This window comes from Tenrec ecaudatus, chromosome 12, assembly GCF_050624435.1.
Source record: "Tenrec ecaudatus isolate mTenEca1 chromosome 12, mTenEca1.hap1, whole genome shotgun sequence".
Lineage (NCBI taxonomy): Eukaryota > Metazoa > Chordata > Mammalia > Afrosoricida > Tenrecidae > Tenrec > Tenrec ecaudatus.
Window position 1 is genome coordinate 28018567 of NC_134541.1, and position 21241 is coordinate 28039807.

The 21241-nt window shown below is 50.0% G+C and overlaps 1 protein-coding gene across 1 annotated transcript; it reads right to left on the minus strand.

Moving 5' to 3' along the window:
* Window positions 1-2011: 2011 nt before the first annotated feature.
* On the minus strand, window positions 2012-21241 carry DYNLRB1 (dynein light chain roadblock-type 1). The gene is made up of 4 exons (XM_075563755.1): window positions 20962-21241; window positions 14329-14404; window positions 7795-7962; window positions 2012-2407 (listed from the first exon to the last, which is right to left on the minus strand). Exons 1-4 carry the CDS (start codon window positions 20962-20964, stop codon window positions 2364-2366), a joined length of 291 nt encoding a protein of 96 aa, XP_075419870.1. The 5' UTR covers window positions 20965-21241; the 3' UTR covers window positions 2012-2363.

Below are 21241 nucleotides of genomic sequence, written 5' to 3' on the forward strand. Positions count from 1 at the left end.
GTTATTCCAACTTTTCTTCCCCGCCTTTCAACTTTTGTTTGAAAATTTCTGTAACAAAATTTGGGAGCGGGGCACACCCACACCTTCACTTTGCCACAAAAGGTGTCCCTCCCCCACACCCAAGACCCTCCAGTGACCAACCGGAACAGGTGCTGAGGCCCACACTCGCTACTGTAGGTACAGGAAGTTTTTGTATATTTACCATTTAGAATTTTTAAAATTACATCTTTACATCCTAAGAGCTGTCCACAATTATCTGTGCCACAAACCCAAATCCCCCAGCTGGGGTCTATGGAAAACCTCTGTGTTGGGAATCTCCAGGCCCGTCTTTCCCATGGCCAGAATGAGCCCACATGTTTCTGATGGGAACTTTAAAACCAACTTGAGGGGTGGCAGGGACCCTATACTGCAGGGAGAGGCCCACCCTCCAAGTTCCTCCTGCCCATGGCCACCTTGGCACCTGATCTCACGGCCTGGGGTAATATTGCTATCAGAGCCGTTGTCCTTCTGGGGCCAGGCACCGGACTACATGCATGCTGGCCTCACACCACCTCTGAGAACAAGGGGAAGATTTGTTTAAAACACAGAATCTACCTCTGGAGGGTCAGCTTGATTTGTTCTGCACCCCGCATCCCAAAGGGCTGCTTGGGTGTCCCAGGACAGTTGAATCGTGAAGCCCTGGATGGAGCCCAGTGGCATAGTGGATTATGCACTGGGCTGCTTAACTTCAAGGTCAGCAGTTTGAACCCACTAGCTGCCTCTTAAAGAGAATTACTTGAAAGGATTGTGCTTTTTGTAGGACAAACAGGGGTCTATCACAGAGTGGCATACCTTAAACTGTCATTAAAACAGGATTTAAGGAAATCTTGCCCAGCCTCCACAGCCACCCTGAAGTTCTGCAGGGGATGTTTTACTCCCTTGATACCATTAAGGAACCAACACTGGAAAATCTGAAAGTATTTTTGCTAAATGAAGACCTGCTGCTGCAGACAGCAGCTGCATCTGGTGGAGAAGGCAGGCTAATAGAGGTTCGGGTTTCAAGGTTTGCAGTGAACAGTTTTAAACCTTTCCAGTCTTACAAAGTTGGAGAGCCTGGTAAGAAACAGATGTGGTCTTGGGGGGGGGGGGTGGGAACAATGCAGTCCTGCAGATGGCAGCTCTGTGCTTGGGACGGGCACTAAGTTAGATGGACTCACTGAGGTACTCTGGATTAGCTGGACTTCTGGGGGACAGGGGTAGGGGAAGGGGCTGAGCTTTGAGTCTCCTGGCTGTCAGCCCTCAGGTGAGCCCTGCTCAGCGCCCGCCCCTCCTAGTGTCCGCCACCACACACCTGGTGAGTCTGGGTGGGCCTTCACCATCATCCCCTCGGCCTTCTCCAGTGTAGGCTAATTGAAGAACCCAGCAAATGCCACTTAAAACACTGGTGGGACAAAATATTTATGAATTATGAAGGGTGTATGAAGAAGGAGTGGGGAAGGAGGGGGAAAATGAGGAGCCAATATTAAGGGCTCAAGTAAGTAGAAGGCAAATGTTTTGAGAATGATGATGGCAACAAATGTACAAATGTGCTTTACATAATGGATGGATGTATGGATTGTGGTAAGAATTGTACGAGCCCCAATAAAATGATTTCAAAACAAAACACTGGTGGGAGTGGAAAATAACAGGAAAGGGCTGCTTAGGAACACCAAGGGACCCCGGTGGTGGAGGCCAGCAGTTTGGACCCATCAGCTGCCCCGAGAGAAAGATGCGGCTCTCTGCTTCGTAGACAGCCTCAGAGACCCCCAGGCGCAGCGGGCAGTTCTGCCGCGTCCTGGAAGGTCACTATGAGCAGGCACCGCATTGAGGGCAGTGAGTGTGGGCTTGTGGGAGGGCCACCAATGATACACCAGGCTAAGCTCAGTGGGTGTGGGGCCACGGGCCAGAAGGTAGCGGCCGGTCACAGACCAAGAGGCTACCCAGGAAGAGAGAGGCCATTGTAACCTAGTATTTAAAATAAAACAGCAGGGGAAACAAGCATTTAGTTTATTTTTAGGTAAAGAAAAACAGACTTTTCCAAGGGACATGTGAACTGAAGGTCAGGAGGAAGCAGGCGGCGGCTCCTCACAGCTCTTGCTCCGACCCCCAGGTGCCATGAGGGGGCGGGGGGGGGGGTCTCATGGAAGGAGAAGGCCCATCAGCGGGACCTCCTCTGCAGCCACAGGTGGGGCAGGGTTCCCTCCACAGGTGGGGTGGGTGAGGCAGCAGCTCTCCCTTGGTCACTGGATTGGTTCGAGTGTGTGATTCCATTCGTAGTGGATTGGCATGATTAACGCTTGGGGGCGGGGGATTAAGTTAAGGACGAACATAAGGAGCCGAGTAGCTTATTCGGTTGGATTCTGAACCACAATCAGGAAATAGTCTTTATCTGTAAAAGAGAAAAATGAAGAGTACAGATCACTAAATGTTAAGATGAGAGAAACACAAAGTGTTAAAAACACAAAACCAGAAACACACGCAACCAAACCACTAAACATAAGGGGCATAACATGAGGCTGAGGTCAAGAATGGAGTGGTGTGCCTGCAAGCCAAGGACTGCCGGGGTCAGCAGGAGCCCCCAGAAGCTGGGGAGCAAGAGACAAGCGTCCCCAAGAGCCTTCTGGCTCGGCCGCACCTTGAGCTCCTGACGTCCCCTCTGAGCAGAGGCATTCAATGCTTGGCTTTTAAGGGGAGAAGGGCCCACTAAAAAATACCATCAGGCTGGGAAAATAAGATAAACCTGCAAGTCTCCCGTGGGGATTGTCTCCAGGATGCCACTGCCTCATCGGGATCACAGCAATACAAAACCCGCACAGCACAAGGGTGGAAGGCCTTGGTCTGAAGACCTGGGTCCCAGGCAAGCATGCCTCGGGCAGTGGTGACTCCCAGCGCCCCCCACAGGGTGAACTGGAACTGCCCAGAGGGCTTTCCGAGGCTCTAGTCCTCAGGGAGCAAATGGCCAGGTCTTTCTCCTGTGGAGTGGCTGGTGGGTTAGAACCGCTAACCTTCAGGTTAGCAGCCAAGCACCTCAGCCACTGTGCCACCAGCAATCCTCTGTTGTTTGTTGCCATTAAGTCAACTGGACTCATGATCACCTGCACATTCACATGTCCAACCCGTTTCTGGCTCAGCATGACTGGGTAGGCCCAAGAATTTGCACTTCTACTAGTTCCCAGGCGCTGCTGCTGTTTCTGCGAGAGGTACAAGTCCCAAGGTCACAGGTTAATTAGTGGTAAAGAAGGAATTCTGAGCTCAATGACACAGGTTCCGGGTTAAATTTCTGTTACAAGATCAGCTTCTGGCCTTCTAGCCAAGTTTCCAAGGGCACCAAGTTGAAGGAGGTCGGCTGCTTGGATCCAGTTCTGGGGACCCATCAAGCAAGGTGGGAAGTTGTAGGAATTCAGGGCAGAATGAAGTTCAGAGGAGAGTCAGATCAGACCCTCCCTCGTTTTATAGAAAAGTGGAAAAGCAGGAAGCTCCAAATGTACCTACTGAATTTTCAAAGCTGCAAATGTGATCAAGGCTTCCAGGTTCTCCAGGCCTGAACTGATCCTCAAAAGCGGAGGATTCTGAAGCAGGGAAGGGCGCTTTCCCGTCCGCAGTGAAAACACGGCTTGGGGTGTGAAATGACTTGCTGATTCGTGTTGTGGTCAGGGCCTGACCTGCCTGTTCTGCTGTCACCTCCGACTTCAGAGAAGGAAGCTTATCCGCCATGATTTTCTCTATCGGGCACAGCACCACCTTCTCACAGTTAGGGGCAAAAGACAGCCCAGCAGTACACACTTGGGGGCCATTTTAAACAGCACAGTCAATCACCAAGACACCCCACCAAATGACGCTTGCTTCTGGTCTGAGCTGAATCAGGCAAGGGCTGCCTCGTCACCTCAGCTGGGCACGTGGATTTTTCACTGCTCTGTGCATGTCCACAAACGACTATGGAAACATTGTTAATATTGGTTCGGGGGCTGCCAATACACTTCAGAAAAGTTGACAAATACAGGGTCTGCAAATGAAAATGGAGTGTGCACACAGAACACCCAGTCAAGACCAGGGAAAGGACAGGCTGCTGGGATAAGAATGACGGCAGGGCGGCCTTACCAGCCTGGAGAGCCAGGAGGCCCATGATCACAGACCCAAGAGCAAGAAGGTCCCTGACTCCAGAGTAGTGAGTGAGAGTGTTCAGAGAAAATGTGCCTCATTTCGATGGTCACCTCAAAACATCACACCCGCCCCCAACCAAAGCATAGAAAAAGTGGGTGAGGAAGGAGAGGGAGGAGCTTAGGTAAGGGGTCTGGCCATCTCACCTAAAAAGAAAAATACCATATATACTCGTGTATAAGCCGAGTTTTTCAGCACAAAAAATGTGTTGAAAAACTGGAAGAGCGCCCGTTATCTCACGGGTGATTGCCGTTTCTCCACTGTTCATTCAAAGCCCTGCTGACAGGGCTTGTTTACTCACATGTAACCAATCAGAGTCTTCCTATGACGTGGACGGCTCCAATTCGCAGAAGCACCCGTAGTGATTCACTTACGCCGGCAGCTGAACTGGTAAGGATGTGTCTGTGGCTGCGCTCTGTCTCTCCCCTCTGGTCTCTGTGTTAATTCACATCCTGCATCCCCTGCCCTCACGGACTCTTCCACCCGCTTCCTCCCAGCTAACATGTGGCAGGGGGCATTACCATGAAAGTTCTTTTTCAAAGTCTTGGTTTTTTACCCTATTAGAAATGGAAACTCTTGAACCAAAACAAAAACGCCGGTCATGTGAGGCTGGTTTCAAAATGAAGGTTGTGTCAAGAGCAGAAGAGAGCAATAACAGTATTGCAAGTAGGGAATTCTGTGTTGATGAAAAGCAAGTGAGGGAGTGGCGGAAAATGAAGGCTGACTTGGAACAGATTCCAAAAGCTACAAAAGCTCGTCGTGGTTTAACGTCTTTTTATGGGGCTCTAGAGAGTAAATTGCATAAGTGGGTTATAGAGTATCGTCAAAATGGTTATTGCGTAACACGCATGGGAATCCCGCATACGTGCTCTACAAATGGCTAAGGATGACAAATATAAAGCACCAGGCATTGAAAAAGTTGCTGCGTCAGCTTCATAAATAGGTTTGGCCTACATATATTTGAGACAAAGAACAAAGATTTCCCAGAAATTGCCACAAGACCTTGAAAAAAATTATGTCATTCCAGTCATTTATTATAAAACAAAGAAGGACTTATAATTATGACCTGGCAGATATTGGGAATGTGGATGAAACTGCTATGACTTTTGATCTTCCAAGCAACAGAACTGTGGCAAGTTTAGGATAAAAAACCATTTTTTTTCAAAACCACAGGAAATGAAAAAAAAACAAAACACTTTACAGTTGTTCTATCATATTTGGCTAATGGAACTAAGCTGCGTCCTGTCATTATTTTTAAAAGAAAGACCTTGCCTAAAAAGATCAATTTCCCACCAAGAATTACTGTGCGTGCACATGTTAAAGGCTGAATGGATGAAGACGGAACAAAAAAATGGCTGGAAGAAATTTGGAACCAATGACCAGGAGCAGCCTTAAAGAAAAAGCCATCGTTACTTGTTTGGGATATGTTCAGAGCCCCCCTATCGGACAACATAAAAAAATTGGCAAAATCTAGTCAAGTTACCTTAGCCATTATTCCAGGTAGGCTTACATCTGTACTGCAGCCTCTGGATGTAACTTTGAATAAGCCTTTTAAAGACCGTGTGCGAAGGATGTGGCATGAATGGATGTCATCTGGTCAAGCCCGACTAACAAAAGGAGGAAATCTCATGAAGCCCGACATAGAGTTAAAAGTAAAGTGAGTTCGAGATGCATGGGAAGACATTCCAGAAGATATGGTGCGACGTGCCTTCCAGAAATGTAGTATTAGCAATGCTATGGATGGCAGTGAAGACTGCGCTTTGTATGAAAATGACAGCAGTGATGGTGATGACGGCGACCTCAGTGAGGACAGCGTCTATGATGACCTCACACCAGCTGAAGCTCTGCAATGGGATACGGATGATGATGAGGAATCCAGTTTTGAAGGATTTTAACTCTTTCCATTTTAGCTTGGTTGCTGATTGAGCTCAGGGAATAGTGCTCTTAAGGCATCATTGTTGATACCTTATTGTTTTTGTTGAACCTATTTTCCACTTACTGTGCTGCTTTACTAATGTTAAATGACTTGTCCCTTTATTTATGTTTTTATTTAAAATAAATATTTAAATACACTACCCCACGGATGTCTCAATTTTTAGCAATTTTATTTTCATTTGTTTTGATTATTGAAACTCACCAATAGCTTCTGCATTTCCCACCCTAGGCTTAAACTCGAGTCAATCAGTTTTTCTGGTTTCCCAGGTATAATTGGGTTCCTGGGCTTATATTTGTGTATATACAGTAATTCCTATCATGCAATTCAGTCGTTCACATGAAAGAGAACTGCATAAGCAGCACTCCAGTTTCATGGCCTCCTCTTACATCCACTAACAGGGCTCTGGGCCCGGGTCTCAGGGAGACCCTCTAACTCAAGGGCTACCCTCTTCCCTGGGCAAGAGCTTTGCCCTGTGGCTCTTTTGCTGTTGAACGATGAATGGCTAGGGGCTCTCAGGTGACTGTTTCAAAGACTATATTCTCAAAACCAAGAGACAATGCTGTTGATTTGGAGGCCGTGTAATCTCTCCTTCCTACACATTGCTAGCACCCACGGGGAGGACCACCTGCGAGCCCAGGGTCTGCCGGGATACTCGGCCTGCCTTCAAGGCAGTGAGGATAGGGCCGGGAGCTGTGAGGATAGGTCCGGGAGCTGTGGGCCCTTGGTTCTTCCACAAGCACCTGAGTGGCAGGGCTGGGCCAAGCCGGCCTGGGGACAGAAGCAGGGTCCCTCCTTTCGTCCTCAACTCTGCAGCCAGCCTCCTTACCATCTGTGCTGCCAAGCCCAGTGGCACCAGTGTCCCCCTTCAAGTAAGCCCTGAACACAAGCCTGTCACCTCTGGCCAGGAAGCCTCCGCACACTGGATCAAGTCCACACAGCTCAGTGTAGCCTTTGAGGCCCCTTTTTGCTAAGTTGGACCCATCGCACCTCCTGCTCCACTCGCCCTCACACAGTCCGATGTCCTAGAGCAGCGGCGCCACCATCACGGGTACACTTCACGTTTGCAAATTCAACAAAGACTGCAGACACGAGAAGTAACAATGCAGGCTGGTCCTGGGGGACAAACATCTGGCCATCCCCGAGGGATCGCGCCCAAGGCCTAGAGACAGGCATTGTTTGTCCTGCACAGCTCCCCAGGCAAGCCGAGAACTTGCCAAGGCAGAGTCTGGCCACAGAGACAGCGCAGCACATTACAAAATGACAGGTCCTGCATCCAAGGGATAAAATAACTACAGATATAAGGGGTTTGGTCTTGCACCTTGGTTTAGAACTAATGAATTCTTTCTCCTCCACACATAAGCCTCCTCCCCTCTGCCTTGCTCACATGCCACCTTGCCTGGGAAGCCGATTAGTCACACCCTTCCCTTTATGTTCTCAAGTGGCCCTGGCGTTTCCCCATCAGGGCAAAGGTCACACTCTTTCACTAATGTGTGAGTCTATCAGGAGACCAGGGCTCCCGTGGGAGAGCCGGTACTGCCGTCCCTGGGGATGCATGTTTGTGGGGAGCTGCCAGGAGACAGGCGGTGGAATTTCTGTGACTGCAGCTTCCAGGGGAGCCTGAGGTGCTTGTTCCTATTCCACTGAGAAGAGGCTGTGAGAGGTGTGTGTGGAAGGCGCCTTACCTGGTGCAACCATAATTTCATTTTTCTTGGAACGAATTCGAAGAAAGGTGAGGTCATTCTGGGGGTCGATTTCTCGCACAGTGCTCCTGGCCTTCAAGATGAAGTTGTGCATGAGGTTGGCGTACTGTGCGGTGGTGGGATTGTCCATGGTGCTTTTGATGGGAATGCCTGAGGGAGAGAGAACAGAGACCGGGTGGGAATGTTTGAACAGTTCCCAGCTCTACGTCCCTGAATTCTCCAGACTCAGACTGCTATGAAGAGTCCATGACCCTGTGCTGAGGGCTTGTCTTAACACTAATGTCTGCCAATGTCATCCCTTCGAGGACATCTGCATCTCCCGTACTGCTGGTGGGCTGGTAGGTAGTCACCTCCTAAGGCCACACAGCAGATAAGCAGTGGGGTCAGGATTCCAATACAGGCTCCTGTCACAGGACTCTAAGAGTTTCTAAGAGTAAAAGGAAAGACGAACACCCTCAAGCCTTAGGACAGTGGTTCTCAACCTTCCTAATGCCGCGCCCCCCGCCCCCCAACCATAGAATTTTTTTCGTTGCTACTCATAACTGTAATTTTGATACTGCTATGAATTGGGCAACCCCTGTGAAATGCTTGTTCAACCCCCAAGGGGGTCGAGATCCACAGATTGAAACTGCTTCCTTAGGACCTGCCTCTGTGGAAGGTGCCTGCTCACGGCGGTGAGAAATGTCGCTCAATTTCAGCCACCTCGTCACAACTGGGCCTATGAGTTGGCCAAGACACATCAGCAGGAATCTCCATCCATGAGGTGCCAAGCTGGCATCTGCCACTGAAGATGGCACTCAAGCCCCTTCACGTGGAGTGGACAAGTTTGGGCACAAGACTGCAAACCAGGCCCGCAAGTGATCAGCCAATGCAGTCATCCCCAGGCTACCCAGCGGGAGGCAGGAAGCTAGCCCAGCCTCAGATCACCAGGGACGCAAGAGGGAACAGTCTAGTAGAAGCGGAGCTCTCAGCAGGCCGTTCTGAGCCAAGGCAGGAGTCACAGTGGTCACTCTGGTTTAAGAGACAAACCGACCACATCACCAAGCTGCTGGGTCCTGGGCAACAACACTATGAGGGGTTTCAAAACGCTCTTGGAAACATGTACTTATGAGCAGTGCGCCCACCACACTCATTCCACACTGGGATGATGATTAGGGACATGACCACTTGGACTTACCCCCCAGCGCTGCCTTGAATGACCATGTGGCCTTAGGCAAGTGATGCTACCTCTCCAAGCCTCCATCTCATTCCCTATTCCGACCCGCAGCTTCAGAGTGCTGCCGCCCAACCGCTGTTGCAGGCAGGCCTGGCCCCAGGCCAGCCTGTCCGTGCACATGCCACGGGCAGTCCCAGGCTGGGCTGCTGTGACCCACACGGTGTTCGATGGCCGCCTTGTGGAGGCACATCAGCGTGCCTTTCTGCCTTGTCTTGGTCGGGAAGCTCCGCAAACCTAGTCAGCAGCACAGGCTCCCAAGGACAGGGTGAGACGCTGGCAGAAGCAAGCATTCAGAATCTCCTCCACTACCCGCCTGTGCTGGGAGGGTTATGTATGGCTTCTTCCTGTGCGTACTTAGCCAAGATTGGGCGGTTCATAAATGTCAGCTGGCTCTCAACATCACCCAGGAAATCCCATTCCCCAGACAATCTGAGGTGGCCTTCTTGCACCTGAAGTGGCCGTGCTTTGACAGAGCAAGGACAAAGGCCGGGATGGGACAGGAGCCATGCTGGCTGCTCCTGCACTCCTCGTAGTTCACGTGTGGGTTCTGATCAAGCACTTCGACATGACTACCTTCTGTCACGTCCTTCTGCCTGGACCATTTCTTCTTCCCCAAGTCATGTGACCCCACTGATCCTTCAAGTCTCCACCTCTAGTGGCCCAGCCATCCTCAGACGGAGCAGGTACGCACCGCTGGTAAGCAGGGTGTGCTATGCTTCTTTCGGGATGCGCTCATCACCTGTGCGCTCCCTGAGAGGCGGGTCAGCACTTTTACTCACCAGTGCTTTGGGACAGCTCGCCACAAGGGCTACTTTGAGTGGTTCTGAAAAATACTGGCACAAGATGGAGCAAATTCTTAACCAGTAAGAGGTCTGAAGAGGAGACAGGGCACTAACCACAACAAAACAAGGGGTGAGTGGGGACCAAATGAGAGGATGTCAAACAAGACCAAGAGAGCTACCCCAGCTCCCGAAGCCAGCAGAGATGGGCCAATGACAAAAGTCACCTGATCCAAGGATCTACTGTCACAGGTTAGGTGCAGCCCATGAGAGCTGGCTGGTCAGTGTGGGTGTTTTTCTTAACCCAGAGCTTTGACCTGTCAGGTGGTAGCCAAGAACCTCTCTCATCAGCTGCTTTAGCCACAAAGAAAAACAAATTACAAACCTATTTCCTAAGTACCATCTCCGTGACAACCTTGTTCTCGGTCAGGGGCTACAGTGACCTGCACAGAGGTCTAAGGGTCTCTGCAGGCACAGGAAGCAGCTACTTTCTCCAGTGCAGCAGCTGGCGAGTTTGAACTGGAGATCCGGTGGGTGGAAGCCCAGTGACTGATCCACTATGCCGTCACACAGAGTGAACACAAAAGGCAATTTCTGCGCGTCAGAGCTTATCCTGCTGCCCTATATAAAGTGCCTGGAGAGGCATGTGCCAGGTGCCGTGGACGGCCCCGACCCACAGCGACCCTATCAAACACCGCGCAGTCATCACAGAAGCGGGACTGTCACGTGAAGAGTGCGGCACCAGGGTTGGAGGAAGGCTTACTGCCAGCCTGCAGATAAGCAGCTGACACAGCCGGGCTCGCTCAGAGTGAGGGGGACCTGAAGGCCTGGTTGGTGGCGATCAAGGAGTGCAGCCTTCAGTGTGGATTGCAACTTAATGTAAGACAGACCAAGATCCTCACAACTGCACCAATAGGTAGCATCATGATCAACGGAGAAGAGGTTGAAGGTGTCAAGGATTGTGTCTTGCTTGGCCCCACAATCAGCGCTCATGGAAACAGCAGTCAAGGGACCAAAAGACGAGTGGCGTTAGGTCACTCCGCTGCACAAGACCTCTTAGAGTCCTGAAGAGGAGGATGTGATTTCGAGGATTAGCGCGGAGTCTCCACTGTCTCACATGCATGTCATGTGAGTGTTGGACATTGAATAAGGAAGCTCGAAGAAGAATCAAAGCACTTGAATTGTGCTGGAGAAGAATACTGAAAAACACCTGGACTGCTAAAAGGACAACCGATCTGTCTTGGAAGAAGTACGGCCAGAGTGCTCCTTAGAAGCAGAGACAGGAAAACTTCATCTTACAGACTTTGGACACTGTCAAGAGCGACCAGTCCCTGGAGAAGGACATCATGCTTGGTAAAGTGGAGAGGAATAGGGACAGCTGTGAGAATAGCACGGGACGGCTCTAAACAGAATCAATGTCCCTTGACTTCTTGCTAAGGCTGCTCAGACTCACATTGTATTATGAAACACCAGTTGAATTTACTCAAAGCAGAGCTTCAGAAGGCAGTGGCAGGTGTTTGGTAAGTGACCAGGACAAGGGTGTGTCACAGATTCAGAGGCAGGAGCAGTCACTGTGAGCTGGGTGGTCAGGGAAGGGACACTGAAGGAAGGCAGCCTACACGAGATCTAAGAGAAAGCCTTAAATAATCATCTTTCATAGAAGGTCCTCGAGGGCCCTGGTGATGTAACAGTTAAGCAGCTGGCTCTGCTGGAAAAAGACCTGGTGATGTCCCATAAAGCTAACAGCCCAGGAAAGTCTATCGGGCAGTTCTGCTCGGTCCTGTAGGGCTGTCAGTGGACACACTACCAGAGGGCTTCAAGGCCCATTTAGAAGTGGACTAATCAACCCAGATGGTGGGTCCTGCATGGCCACCGTTCACAGCTGGATGGCAGGTGACGTTAGGACAGTCACCTCATCTCTCTTAGCGTCAGGTTCCTCTCCTGAAAAATGTGTCATCATGCACAATGTAAAGGAAAGGTCAAAATAGTTGTTCTGTTAATGGTTACAAGGCAAATCTATGTAACTGTAAACATACACATTTCTTTGCCGCTTGTTATGTATCAGGACCTATTCTACATGCTCTCCCGAGGAAGTACCCCTTGGCCACATTCTATAAGTGGTTGGCAGCTTGCCCAAGGTCAGAGCTGGAGGCCCGCATGATCCAATCTGGGGCTCAGTTTCCTTGTACATCAAACGGCATGATGTGAAGGAATACCTGCACGAGAGGGGAGAAAACATCTGAGGTAGGAGTTAAGGCAAGAAGACTTAACAGAACAAGCCAGCACCGTGGGGTGCATGGTAAACAGGATTCTTGGGTCTTGTCTTGGGCTTGTTAGGTGAGAGGGAGAGGAGGAGGAGCGATCTAGAGCCTAGGCGACACCAATGAAGGGGCAACAAGTGTGGCCGAGTAACAGGAAGCTGTGGCCCCCCTGGCCCAGGAGCTTGGGCTCATGGACACATGCTCGGGGCTCCCAGCCCAGCCTGACGGCAGGGGCACAGCCACTCACCAGGGTCCTGCACTGACTGCGACAGGCTCTATGGTGTTGACTGCCATTTCATTTTCATGACTCCGTACGGGAGGCCTAATTAATCACTGCATTTGTAGACATATGTGACACGGTGATGTGCCAAGGTCACAAAGCTGGTCAGGAGTAGAGCCAGGATTCAAACTCAGTGCAGCTGGAGGCGAGCGTCCGCTCCACCCTCGACAACACAGTGGTGAGAAAGGGCACCAGGTCTGCCCTCACAATTGGATTTAAATCTTGGCTCTGAGATCCAGGTGAGGTGATCTACTCCTAGGTTTTTCCTTCACATGGAGGCACCGGAGTGCTTGAAGGCATGAATGAAACGATGTGTCTGCAAAGCATCAGGCTGTGGCCTCTGAGGTCGTGTGGGGTGGTCGAGCCCCCTGCTTCCCAGGGCCCTGTGCAGCTGGGAGTCCTGTATTTATGCTAATGAGAGTAGCTCAAAGAGCCCCTCAAAGGAGGGGAGGCTAGAGGTACAAAGCATGTACATAGTCTATCTTTTTTTTTCTTTTTAAAATCACTTTCTTGAGGACTCCTACAACTCTATCATGACCCATACATACATCCATGTGTCAAGCACATCTGTACATTTGTTGCCATCATCATTCTCAAAACATTTTCTTTCTAGTTGAGCCCTTGGTATCAGGTCCTCATTTTCCCCCTACCTCCCCACTCCCCCATGAACCCGTGATAATTTATAAATTATTATTATTTTTGTCATGTCTTACATTGTCCCATGTCTCCCTTCACCCACTTTCCTGTTGTCCATCTCCAGGGAGGGGGTTTATACGTAGATCCTTGTGATTGGTTCTCTTTCTACCCCACCTTCCCCTTACCCTGGTATCGCTACTCTCAATATTGGTCCTGAGGGGTTCATCTGTCCTGGATTCCCTGTGTTTCCAGCTCTGATCTCTACCAGTGTACATGCTCTGGTCTAGCCAGATTTGTAAGGTAGAAATGGGATCACGACAGGTGGGGAGGAACCATTTAAGAACTATAGGAAAGTTGTATGTTTCATCATTGCTACACTACACCCTGACTGGCTCTCGCCGAAATCCTTCTGTAAGGGGATGTCCAGTTGCCTACAGATGGGCTTTGGGTCTCTACTCCACACTCCCCTCATTCACAATGATATGACTTTTTGTTCTTCGATGCCTGATACCTGATCCCTTCAATGTCTTGCGATCACACAGGCTAGTGTGCTCATTCCATGTGGGCTTTGTTGCTTCTCAGCTAGAGGGCAGCCTTTTATTTTCAAGTCTTTAAGACCCCAGACGCTCTATCTTTTGATAACTAGGCACCATCAGCTTTATTCACTACACCTGATTATGCACCCATTTGTCTCCAGCTATCATGTCGGGAAGGTGAGCATCATGGAATGCCAGGTTATAGAACAGAGTATTCTTGCATTGAGGGACTACTTGAGTGGAGGCCCAATGTCCATCTGCTACCTTAATATTAAACCTATAAATACATGCACATAGATCTATTTCCCCATCATGATATTTAAATATATTTACATATGTGCATGCCTGTATTTAGACCTCTATAAATGCTCTTTGCCTCCTAGTTCTTTCCTCTATTTCCTTTTACTTTCCTCTTGTCCCACTATCACGTTCAGCCTTCATTTCGGTTTCAGTAATTCCTCTCAGTGACATTGCCCTTGATCCTTTTATATAAGTACAATTAATATTATACTGACGTTAAAGAATTTGCTTATGAAAACCACAGCATATAGTCACATGTGCAAGACTCATATGTAAACACTGAAAAGTCACCACTCTGAACATGAGAAAACATGCCTGGGAAAGGGCTGGGGAAGCACAGAATCACTGAAATGTGTGTTTGTCAGAGCAGGGGACCGAGCAAAGTTTTCCTTTCTAAGATTTACAATTCTAATATTACTGGCTAGAGCATTGGATTGGAAAAAAAAAGGCTGAACAGGAGGTGGACTGAGGACGACCTCAGGGCAGTGCAGCTAGGGGGGAGGCCTACCTTCCGTGTTCACCACGATGATCCCCTGCACACCCTTCTGGCTCTGCAGTCGCTTCAGGGTTTCTTCCACCTCTGCCTGCCAGAGAAAAGCACACCAGGGTTAAGAGGGGCCAGGAAGGCTGGAGGAATCCCACATTTGTATCTTTAACAATAATCAAGGCAACACCTGGCACCTCCTCAAAGTTCCAAAAGTGATCCTTAGGTCACCCCAGCCCAGTCTAGGGGAGAGCTGCTCCCAGTCCTGAGCCCACCTGACACTGTTGATCCTTCCCTGCCCAGCCATTTGGGACACAATAAGCATCATTCTTAAGAGCATATACACAGTCATGACTCACACATTTAACATAGATGGGTGACATGACCAGTGATTTGAAAAATGTGAAACAGTGATGTCTAACAGGAAGGAGACACTTAGCCATTCGTGGTTCAAACAGCACAACTGAAAACATTTCAGAACGAACAAAATGGGACCATGAGGATAGGCTCAGTGACTGAAACTGGCAATGTGACACAGCATGACACATGGCACACAAGCCATCGAGTCAACCCTATAGGACAGGGTAGAACTGCCCCCTGTGCATTTCTGAGACTGTGACAGTTCACGAGAGGTGAAAGCCCCGTCTTTCTCCCGAGGAGCAGCTGGTAGTTTCAAACTGCTGACCTTGCAGATTGAAACCCAACGCATGAAAGCACTGGGCTCATGGACCACCGGTGCTACTCCTGTGCCTCCCCTGCAGACAACTAGTCAGAGAAGCCACAGGGAGCCAGAGTCCTGCAGATGCTTCTACTGCCACTTGATCCGAAAGGTTTTCCACCCAGCAGTCTGTGATTTTTGTTCATTTGGCATCTTTGGATGTGGTGTGTGAATCTGAAGAGGATTTTATGAACTAGTGTCAGACATATGGTCTCATATCAGACTTATGGAGTTGATCTGGACTGGGATGTTTTACTGGTTCATAATTACTTCTTGATATAAAGTTCGCTCTTACACATTTATAAAAAACTAGTCAGGGTGGGATACTGGACACACAGACTGTCTGTCTACACAGAGGGGGCAGTAGGACATCTGGGTCTTCACGCTGTCACACCAGGCCTGCTCTGTCACCATGTCAACCTCTTGTACCTGTCCCATTTTCCCCACTCTCTCCATCCATGTACCCAGACTTCCCTGGTTCCATAGCTTTCTATTTGACAAGCCTGCTTCTCTGCTGAAATCCAACAAATTATTTTAAACCATTTATGAAATCACCTCCTCCTTCCAGGAAGCATTTACTGATCCCCAAACCTTAGCTATTCTCTCTGGGGCTTGTAGGAGATTCTGCACCGAGTCTCTACAGTAGTCTACAGAGTAGGGGTTCAACAGCTACTGATGGCCTGATCGAGATGGAACTCTTTGGCTAGAGACTGGCCTTGATGTGTGCTGCTTGCTCAAGAAGCCTTCTGACTGGCCTGGAATCCAGCCAGCAGCACCTCAACACTGGGAGTCAGCCTGTTGGGGGCAGGGCTCCATTTACTAGGAGTTACCCCACCCCAAGGAGGAGGGGCTCCAAAACAGTAGGTGGAGGAGGCCCAGAGAATTATTGTTTTTCTAGAGGGCACAGGCTGACAATGCAGCCACCACCACCCACTCCCTGGTGGTATAAGAATACTGCAAATGCCAGCAGATGTTGTTAGGTGCCAGTGTGTTGATTTCCTACTCATAGCAACTGGCTAGAGCTGGCCTGCAGGGTTGTCTTGGCTGTCATCTGCGCAGGAGGATGTGCAAACAGGTGCCTCCAACACAATGACACATAGCCCAGGACTTCCAAAACAGGGGACCTGGGGAAAGGGCAGGCTTGTGGTTGTAAGAGTATACCACAGGGGGTCACACTGAGCAATTCCATTCACAGCCTTGCACTGCGCTCCTACTGTGTGTGTCAAATGCTACCCTGAGCGTGGTCAATTCCCACACCCTTCCACAAAAGTCATTTCAGGCAAATATTCCCAAAGGATGAAAAAGATGAACACAGCAATGACATCAGCAACATCAAAAAGCAGAAAGATCTCAAAATAACCACACTCAGCAAGGGAGCCACAGGCGTCCACCCAGAGGACAGTGACATTACTGTGAGCACCAGCAATTGGAGAAGGGAAGTTCGGTGACTGAAGCCACATGAAACAAATGGGGCTGGAGATTATGGGGGAGGTGGGTGGTGGTGGAAGCCACACTAAGAGCAGACTATTAGAGAGAAGGTATCTCCCCTGACCCAAACAGATCTAGTTCTTTTTATTGACCACATTCTTTCTGTTTTAGCACAATTTAAAAGCTTTCTTCTCTGTGAGCATCCAAGAGTCTGTGGTGTGGAGGCCAGCAGGCTCTGACACAATAGACCAGGCCCCCTCAAATCGCGGCCCGCCAAGGACATTTATCTGACTCTCCCAGTGTGTCTGCCCCGTTTGTTTCTTTACTTCAAAATAAGATATGTGCAGAGTGCATAGGAATCTGCTCAGTTTTTTTTAACTATAATCCAGCCCTCCAACAGGTCTGAGGGACAATGTACTGACCCCCTATTTTGAAATTTGAGGCCCCTGAAATAGACAGTGGGAAGAAGCAGCCAGCCCAGTCTTCGGAGTCAAGCCAAGAAGCAAAGGGAAAGGAAGGTACAAGGCAGATGTCCGAAACTAGGTCTGAAATACTTGTCAGATGCCAGGAAATGGGGCTGGAGATGACACTGCTGTAGGTATGAGTGAACCTTCAATGTGCCAGACACTGCTGTAGCCTTGGTGTTGCTAGCAAACCTGCCTGCCTTTAGGACGATGCCATTCAGAGGGCAGGGGGCAGTCACATATTAAGCAAACAAGTCACCCAAGTGAGAGAAATGTCAGCGCTAGTAGGAAGGGGGATCTGGAATACAGAGGCCCATGGCAACTTGCAACAATGTGGGTAGGGGAGACCCCACTACAGTGACATTTCAGTAGACATCTGGAGTCAATGAGGGAGCAAGCCACATGGATGTCTGGAGGGTCCCACATATGAGGAAGAGCAAGTACAAAAAGCCCAAAGGAGCCCACCATACGGAGACAAAACACTAAGGGTGTGCAGCAGAGCTGCGGGGGAAGCAGAACAGGGAGGGCTTGAGGGAGTGCCAAGGACAGACTTTGGGGCCAGGGTGTGGTACCCCATTGGACTCAACTGGAAGACACTCCTAGAGGTCAACAAACAGACCTTGAACAATTTACAGGTGTTTTTCTTTTTCAATGAACTTTTTTGGGGGTCATTGGTTTCTTTGTTGTCATTTTGTTTTCTTTTGTTGCTTTGTTGTGCTATGTCTTGTTTTTTGGGTGCATATTATTTCTGCAGGTCTATCTAGACAAGACAGGCTGAATTAGAAAACATCGGGACCGATGGTTCAGGGGGGGCATGGAAGAGGGGAAAGTGGGAGAAAGGACGGGGTGTGGACCAACCCAGGGACAAGGAAACAAGTGATCCAAAAATCAGTGGCAAGGAGGGTGTAGGAGGCCTGGTAGGGAGTGATCAAGGGCAATGTAACCGAGAGGAATTACTGAAACCCAAATGAAGGCTGAACATGATAGTGGGACAAGAGGAAAGTAAAAGGAAGTAGAGGAAAGAACTAGGAGGCAAAGGCCATTTATAGAGGTCTAAATACAGACATGTGCATATGTAAATATATTTAAATATGATAGGGAAATTGATTTATGTGCATATATTTATAGGTTTAGTATTAAGGTAGCAGATGGACATTGGACCTCCACTCAAGTACTCCCTCAATGCAAGAACACTTTGTTCTATTAACCTGGCATTCCATGATGCTCACCTTCCCAACATGATCGCTGAAGACAACTGTGTACATAAGTAAATGTGAATAAAACTGAAGGTGCCCAGCTATCAAAAGATATAGGGTCTGGGGTCTTAAAGGCTTGAAGGTAAACAAGCAGCCATCTAGCTCAAAAGCAACAAAGTCTACATGGAAGAAGAACACCATCCTATGTAACCACAAGATGTCAAAGGGATCAGGTATCAGGCAAAGAACGATAACTCTTATCACTGTGAAAGAGGGGGAATACAGATTGAGGTACCAAAGCCTATCTGTAGGCAACTGGACATCTCCTTACAGAAGGGGCTCAGGGAGGAGAGGAGCCAGTCAGGGTGCTAGGGTCGCACCGATGAAACATACAACTTGCCTCTAGTTCCTGAATGCTTCCTCCCACCTACTATCATGATCCCAATTCTACCTTACAAATCTGGCTAGACCAGAGCATAGGTACAGATAAGAACCGGAAACACAGGGAATCCAGGATAGATGATCCCTTCAGGTCCAGTGGTGAAAGTGGCAATACTGGGAGGGCGAAGGGAAGGTGGGGTGGAAAGGGGGAACCTATTATAAAGATCTACATTTAACCTCCTCCATGGGGGACGGACAACAGAAAAGAGGGTGGAGGGAGACTTCAGACAGTGTAAGCTATGACAAAATAATAATTTATAAATGCAATTTTAATATATGTGCTACAGAAGCGAGCACAGTAATTCATAAATCATCAAGGGTCATGAGGGAGCAGGAAGCGAGGTGGAAAAATGAGCTGATACCAAGGGCTCAAGTAGAAAGCAAATGTTTTGGGAACGAGGGCAACAAATGTGCTTGACACACAATGTATGTATGTATGGTGATAAGAGTTGTACGAGCCCACAATAAAATGATTTTTTAAAAAAAAGCCCAAAGGAGGAAAGTGGTGTGAAAGCAAGGAGTGCAGTGAGCAAGGTGAAAGTGTGATGGGTGGTGGAAGCAGAGATCTGGTCACAGGTGGTCTGGAAGATCACAACAGTGACTGGTTTTAATGGGCATGAAGTAGGAAGCCACTGGCAGGATCCAGGTAAAGAATGGAGTCCTCAGACCTCCCATGAGCAGCTCAGGCTGCTATGTGAGGAATGGACTGCAGGGGGAACTCAAAGCCTGCAGTGCACCCTAGTCGCTGGCCTGGGCCCTCCCTAGGCCAAGTCCTCCAAGTGGTGGAGACGCCCACGTCGGTGTCACACTCTCAGCCAGGAGCTTTTTGGGTTCAGCTAAGGAGTCTCCCCTGGGAAGTCATTTCCAACACACACTCCTCTCCTGAGCACCCCTGGCAGTTTGCCTTCACAGCGTTTATCCCAGAGGGAAACTCTGCCTCACATCTGCCTTCCCTTTCAGACCCAAAGCACCTCGGAGCAGGGACTCAGCCATTACAGACCTTGGCTGAGGACAGGCTCAACAAAGGCAGGGAAATAAGCAGCATTTCTGCAACGCGGCCGTCCAGTACTGACTACTCTGTGTGGGAGAGTGCTAGATCGTGTTTCACAAACTGGGCGACATCACGCCCCCACCCCACCCCGGGGGGTCTGCAAAGCTAGACACCTATACTATATCCTAGATTATGGGCTTTTAAGGTTTTCATTGCCAGGGGGGCGCTGAGTAAGTTTTTCTTCTTTCTGAAAAGGGGGCAGTAGTCCAGATAAGTTCAAGGGCCTATTGTTTAGGGGCTCAGAAGTTTCATGAGAACCAGCCACTGAGATCTGGCTGCTAAAAGGCAAAAGGGAGGGCAGGCAAGTTTACAGTGATGAACACTCTATCCGGTCCCTACCTGGCACACACGCTGGACGAGTTTTCCCCAAGACCACTCAGGAGTAGATCGAGAGAAGAGCTGGGTGCCTGCGCGTGAAGGCAGGGCAGGGGTGAGATGCTATTTCGGCTAGTGTGATCAGAACGTCTGCAGAGGGGCTTTTTCAGCCAAGAACTCAATCTTGAGGAAGAAATGCGGGGCCCACATGGTATATTCTTCCAACCCTGCCATCCATCCAGGCGGTTCCAACTCACAGTCACTCTATATACATTCTGGGTTTGTTTCCCAGACTGCGAACCTGAACCTCGGAGCAGTCAGCCTCAACTTTCTATTCAGCTGAAGACAAACTACAGAAAGCAAAAGCTAAACAGAAAACTACTGGCTGGAGATACCTAATTCTGAGTGGTTGCCTCTAAGAGATAGGCCTGGTTTTTCATTTGCTAAAAAACAAAAAAAAAAATCTAAAGCGTGAAATGCTTGAACAGGCAGGCTCTCTTTCACAGTTATCTACGAGTCTTCAACGCTCCACACAAAAGCAGCTGCAGCAGCCTGGGGGTTTTCCGCAGCCGCCGCGCCGGTGACTCAGCCCGCATCCCGCGCCTCCGCGCTTCCGGGGGAGGGCGGGGAAAAATCCAGCTTCCTGGGCTCAAACCTACGTCCACCGTTTCCCAGGGAGGGTCCCCGGACGTGACGCTGGGGTAATGGTGGGCTGGGAGAGGCTGTAAGGGTCGGACGGCACTCGGCAGGGCCTCACCCACAGGAGACGTCGTCCTCGGGGCCTGACAGCCCGAGACGCCAGGCTGCGAGCGCCGAGCGCCGCGGGCCTGCTTCCGGTCCAAGCCGGTGAGATCCGGCGGCTCCGCCTCGGCCTGGAGCCTGCGCCGCCAGGGTTCCGCCCTGCTCCTTGCGCCCGGCCCGGCCCCGCGGCTTGTCCGCTCGGCGTCTGGAGGCCCCGGAGGCCACGGCCGAGAGCGCGGCCGCTGGACAAACGTGGCCGACTAGCGTCCAGCCCCCAGGGACAAGCCCGAAGAGGACACTCACCATCTCGAAGCGATCCTGCAGCTCCGCGTCGCCAGCACTCGGCCAGGCTCAGGGCCGTCCTGCGCTTGCGCACAGCTCCCTGTCAAGACAGACGGCTCCAACAGCCAATCAGAGCCAGCGTGAGGCGGGCGGATCTTCGCCCGCTCCCTCGGGGCTCCTGGGGAACTGGCCCGGCGCTGTCCAAAAGCGCAAAGCAGAGGAGCAGTTTAGCTATGGAAAATTTCCAATCCTGGCTGTGCCGGGAAGGATGCTGGTCCCTGGTCTCGAGGAATTGAAACAC